At 40.5% G+C, this 5,529-nt stretch overlaps 1 protein-coding gene across 1 annotated transcript; it reads left to right on the top strand.

Moving 5' to 3' along the window:
- The first annotated feature begins 776 nt into the window (after window positions 1–776).
- On the top strand, window positions 777–1,532 carry LOC110920253 (putative B3 domain-containing protein At2g27410). The gene has a single exon (XM_022164476.1). It carries the CDS (start codon window positions 777–779, stop codon window positions 1,530–1,532), a length of 756 nt encoding a protein of 251 aa, XP_022020168.1.
- Window positions 1,533–5,529: the final 3,997 nt, after the last annotated feature.

The following is a 5,529-nucleotide window of genomic DNA, read 5'->3' as shown; positions in this document are numbered from 1 at the left end:
TCATATATTTTTTATTATTTTAATCTCCTTTATGTTAAACCCATTAAGTTATAAGGGTGGGCGGGGTGCCCACCGAATTCATTTCGGTAACCCCCTTGCCGACCCGGTGAAGGTGCCGCCAACCATGCGGTGGGTGAAATCGGGGAAGAGAGAGGAGGGAGGGTAGGTGGCGGCTCACCGATGAGAGGGGAGGAGAGAGAGAGGAGAGAGGAGAGAGGGGACCAATCACAGTTTTTCTTTATTTTTTTTTTTTTTTTTTTTTAAAAACCAATTCACCTAATAGGGGAGTGGCGCCATCAAATGGGGGTGTTAGGGGAGTTTAAGAGGGGAGTTGACGTGGCACACGGGGATTGGTTTGGCGTAAGAGAGGGCACTCACCTATTAGGTGTGCACCCCCTTCACCCTAACTAGTTGTACCCTATGCTCCAAAGGCTGTACCATGACCAAATTTTAGTTGTATAATTATCTTGTATTTGTAGGAAAACCCTATTCTCCCTAGTTGTATAATTATCTTGGTATCTGTAAGGAAACCCTATTCTTCCTAAAATACCGTAAATTATTCGCGTGAACATAGAAGATCATACCGAATATATGGAAAGAGATCCCAAACTTATTAACTTCATTAATTGTACTCCTAAAATTCCTTTTAATATTATTCTTATGCAAATCTATATCGTACAACTCACTATTATAAGTACCCATCCATACCCACAAAATTTAATCAAAACTTCGCTCAATCTCCTGCCTTCTTTGATTCACAAACTCAAGAAGAACTCATGGCGGATGCAGTCGTGATCATGTCAGACACTGCACCCGTGATCAGATCACGTAACCCGAAAAGATTGACGACAGAAAACAGTGTTTACCTGCGCAAGATCGAAGAACTTGCGAATGAGAAGTTAAGATTCTTTCGTGACAAGGAGTTACGTGAACAAGAAACAAACAAGTCAAACCCTAAATCCGTCCGTACATCCGGGAAGAAGAAGAAGACACCGTCCACCGGAGAAGCCAGTAGTAAGAAAAGAAAAGTACCAAAGAAGGCAGACGACCGTCCAAAGAAGCCGGTGGTGGTGAACGAGATAACGGAGGGGTTGAAAGAGTTTATTGTGAATGAGATGAAGGGTAGGGACGTGAGACTTGTGATACAGAAGAAGTTGTTTGATTCGGATACCAGGCACGGGTTAAACAGGTTGAACATGCCGCTTAAGCAACTGCAGACTAATGAGTTCTTGACGCAGGATGAGAAGGATCATCTTAAGAAAGAAAAAGGAAACCAGATTGAGGTTCGGTTGTTGGGGCCAACGTTGGAGATGTACAAGGATCCGATGAGTTTGAGGTGGTGGCCCATGGAAAAAACTGACAATTATGTGTTTGCGACTAACTGGTATAGATTTTGGTCGGCGAATAAGTTGCATCTGAAGAGAGACTCGAATGTTCAAGTGTGGTCGTTTCGTGGATCGGATCAGAAGTTGTGTTTTGCCGTTGTTTGTGTGGAGGAACCAGTTGTTGAAGTCGTGGATTCTGACTCTTGAGGATGCATGCATTATGTTTATGTTTATTTACCATTCATGTGTTTTATTTGAACATTTAGATCTTGTTGATCATTTAATTTGGTGAATGTACATGTTCTTTAGAAGGAAAGTACATGTAAGAGCTTATTATGGTGTGATTAACATTGGTTATATTGTGTGAACTTGATGCAAATGTTATTGAATATTAAACTTGGATTGTGTATTATATTGTATGTTAACATTGTTATTGTTGTGTAAATACGGGTCAAAACTATGGTTAGTTAATTAACCGCTAGACAAAGGCGTATGACAGATATGGCGCCGCTTTGGTCTATATACATGTAAGTGGCGTGCCTATGCCCACGCGTGCATTCCATAAGCTATGTCTGAAATCCATACGTCTAGAATCTTAAAAGTTTGTTCTTGAGTGTTGTCGCATGTATTCTTACTTAGCAATAGTTCATAATAAGTTGTTAAAGATATACTTTGTTAGACACATTGATTGGGAGGTAGTTCGATCAACATCAAGTCTCGGGGTGGATCATCAAACACAAACTTTTGGAGGTGTTGGGATTGTTACAAAGTGTCAAAGTAAATGAGTTGTATAGATAGAGAGTTATACTATAATGTTTTTGTAGGTCCGTGTTTCGGGATCCAATCCGTGATTTTCATGATTATGTTCAAAGATGGAAGAGATAAGAGAGATGATAAACAAACAACTTTGCATTAGTGAGAGGAGGTTTGTGACCTCACCGGGAGAAACCACCACTTGGTTTCTCCCCGGATGTATACTTCTTTGGTATTAGTTCGGTTGTCTTGTAACCGGGCCGACTTGTAATGTTTACTACCGGATTAATACAAAGTTTGTTTGTTTATCATCTCTCTTATCTCTTCCATCTTTGAACATAAACATAAAATCACGGTTTCGGTCCCGAAACACGGACCTACAATTGGTATCAGAGCCATGGTGCCCGATTTAGTAAAACTAACCGTTTACTAAGTCACATGTGCTCTAGATCTGTGATTTTTGTGGGTTTTTGTTCAAGATGTAAAAATGGTGAAAATGAGAAAAACTCAGATCTGGACCCGAATATTCAGATCTGTGATAAAACGAGTGTTGGGTTTTATGTTTTTCTCCTAAATCTTCAAGTTTCCTTCATCAAAAATCGTTTACAAAGTGTTTTCATAAATCTGCAGATTTGAACAGTTGCTGTGTTCTTGTTGTTCATATCATCTTCAAACTTCGAAAGATCAGAAAATTTTCGAAGGATCACCCTTAACCCCAACCTGTTTTCGAAGGGTCAACTTATAAATTTTCGAAAGGTCAACTTTCTCTTCGAAAGATCATTCTTTGTTTCGAAGGGTCAAATGTTTGAAAGATCAGTTCTGATAGCAGCATGTTTGTCAGATCCAGATCTGACATGTGCCAGAAAAGTCAACTTCACGATTTTGAAAGGTCACCTTTAACCCCAAATGTCTTCGAAGGGTCATCTCTTCCTTTTGAAGGATCAGATTCAAATGTTTTCGAAGGGTCAGGCAACAACTTTGAAAGATCAACTTTTCCTCACAACTTCGAAAGATCAGGCTACATCGAAAGATTCCAGTTTTCGAAAGATGTTGGTGCACTTGTGTCTGTACTTTGTCTGTATTCGGTCTGTATATAAAACGATGTTCTAAGTCTGTAAGTTGACCAAGTCAACCATCCTCCGGTTTGACTTGGTCAAACAGTTAGAAAGTAGTTGTCTGTCTCGAAGGATAGCTCCTCGAAGGATACTGTTGATCCTTCGAGGTTCTCGAAAGATATGCTTCGATTGTTAGACCTCGAAGGATCATCCTTCGAGGTGTTTGCTGATCATTCGAACATATTGTCATCGATAGATGATCCTTCGGACCATCTATCGGATCCTTCGGACATGACCTGCTGTGTTTGGGTATATATACCCATGCAATGTGTTGAGTTCAGTAGACACAAGACAGACAGAGAGAACACACACATCCGAGAGATAGCTTTGAGAGCATTCTGTCCGGAACTCACACACACACTTTGAGAGTTTACAAGTTAGGTTTGTAAACATTGTGCTTGTAACCGAAACCTTCATTTGCATTAATACAAGTTGTGTTAATCGGTGAACCCGTGTGTGTTGTGTTTGTACTTGCTTAATCTCGGTTTGCCTACTAGCTTGGATTCCGCACTCGCTAGTGGGTTAGTATAACAAGGTTTGAGGTTCGTCATCCGACAAAAAGGGACCTACAAGTGGTATCAGAGCTTGGCTCTTTACCTTGTTTAAAACCGGGTTTTTCAAGTTCTTGGTGTGTGTTTGAACACTTGGTTTAACACCCGTTTTTGTTGGTTTTTCTACACTTTTAAACTGGAAAACGCGTTCTAAACCTTCGGGAGTGTTCAAGTTTGGGTTGGGTAACTTAAAAACTTGTTTTTGAGTGTGTTGGTAATTTCCGGCCATATTCCGGTCAATATTCCGGTGACTGGTTTGGAGATAAGGTTACCTTTTTGGGCAACCTTTCAAAGTTGGTGGGAAAGGTACAGTCTGCACATCCTTTCTGCCGAAAGTTGACTTACCTACCCATCACCTTTTCACCAACCCGTCACATCTGCGTCAGTTGTGTCAGAACCTCTCGAAAGATATCCTTCGACTTCGAAAGATCATCTTTCGATCAAGGAAGGCTCGAAAGATTATCATCCTTCGACCCATCCTTCGAAGTCTGAAACATATCTTTCGATAAAGGAATCTTTTCGAAAGATAAGTGTCCGAAAGATAGGGATTTATCTCGAAAGATAAGGATCTTTAAATTGTGAATCTTTCGAGATTTTGAATCTTTCGAAGCCTGTGCTCGAAAGTCAACAGTGATCTTTCGAACACTGTTGATCATTCGAACAAGTGTGATCTTTCGAAAGTCAGCTATACGAAAGATAAGGATATTTAACTCGAAAGATAAGGATCTTTCAAAGGAGAATCCTTCGAGTTCTTGAATCTTTCGACATCATTGTTCGAGATTCAACAGTAATCTTTCGAGTACTGTTGATCCTTCGAACAATAGTTGGTCTTTCGATTGTGGTCAGTTTATTGTTAACAAGTTTCTGTGATCTCAGATCTCTCGATCAGGATTCTTTGGCTGTGTGATCTTTCGGATTATTCAGTTAGCATTTATTTTGCTCATTAATCATGAATCCGAGTTGGTGGAATCCTGCTCCAGATAGTGGTAAATATACAAGTTCAGGAGTTACTCCCTCATGGTGGGGTACACCGGCTCCAGACGATGGAAAATACACGAATACAAGGTCATCTCCATCATGGGCCGAACCTCCCACACCACCTCGAATTACTGCAGAAATGTGGGCATCAGTTACCAATCAAAGGCAAAGTGAACCGAAAATAACAACAACAGATTGTTTTGGCAATCCAATACAAGTTCCTGTAAAGCCGCCTCCCACCACAGACATGTATGGAAATCCATTACCCCCAGTTGCCGTACAACACCATTATTCTACTGTAGAATCGTCACTTCTTAATCCCAAGAACAGTAGTCAGACAAAAACGGCGTTGTATGCTGAAATTGTCAAAGATGTCAGCAATGGTGGATCCTCGGGGAATGATGACAGTTCTGAACATGTTAGAAGTTCAGATGAAGATGTTTCAACTTCAGTTGAGGGTGATACAACTTCAAGATCAAGTGAGGATGGATCTGAATGTGAATCATCAAGGGAGATTGTTGATTCTGATGCAGAAAGGCCGACACCTGAGAGTGATTCCAGTCAGGTATGTGCCGATAAACCCACTGCTGTAGATTGTGATAATTGTGCTAGATTAAGAGTTAAGTGTGCTGAACTAGAAGCAAACATGTCTGAGTTGCAAGGCAAACATAATGCTTTACAAGCTAGTTTGTTTGACTTGCAAGACAAACATGCTTCATTGAATGTCAAGTGGTGTGAATTGCAAAGCAAACACGAAGCTTTGCAAGAGAAATATGATGTGACATTTATCCACAACCAGAAGTTGAC

Source organism: Helianthus annuus, chromosome 16 (assembly GCF_002127325.2).
Source record: "Helianthus annuus cultivar XRQ/B chromosome 16, HanXRQr2.0-SUNRISE, whole genome shotgun sequence".
In the NCBI taxonomy this organism is placed as follows: Eukaryota; Viridiplantae; Streptophyta; class Magnoliopsida; order Asterales; family Asteraceae; genus Helianthus; species Helianthus annuus.
This window is presented reverse-complemented; position numbering and strand designations above follow the sequence as displayed.

Coding starts and splice junctions, on each gene's coding strand:
- LOC110920253 (XM_022164476.1), top strand. CDS start 777: ATGGCGGATGCAGTCGTGATCATGTCAGACACTGCACCCGTGATCAGA.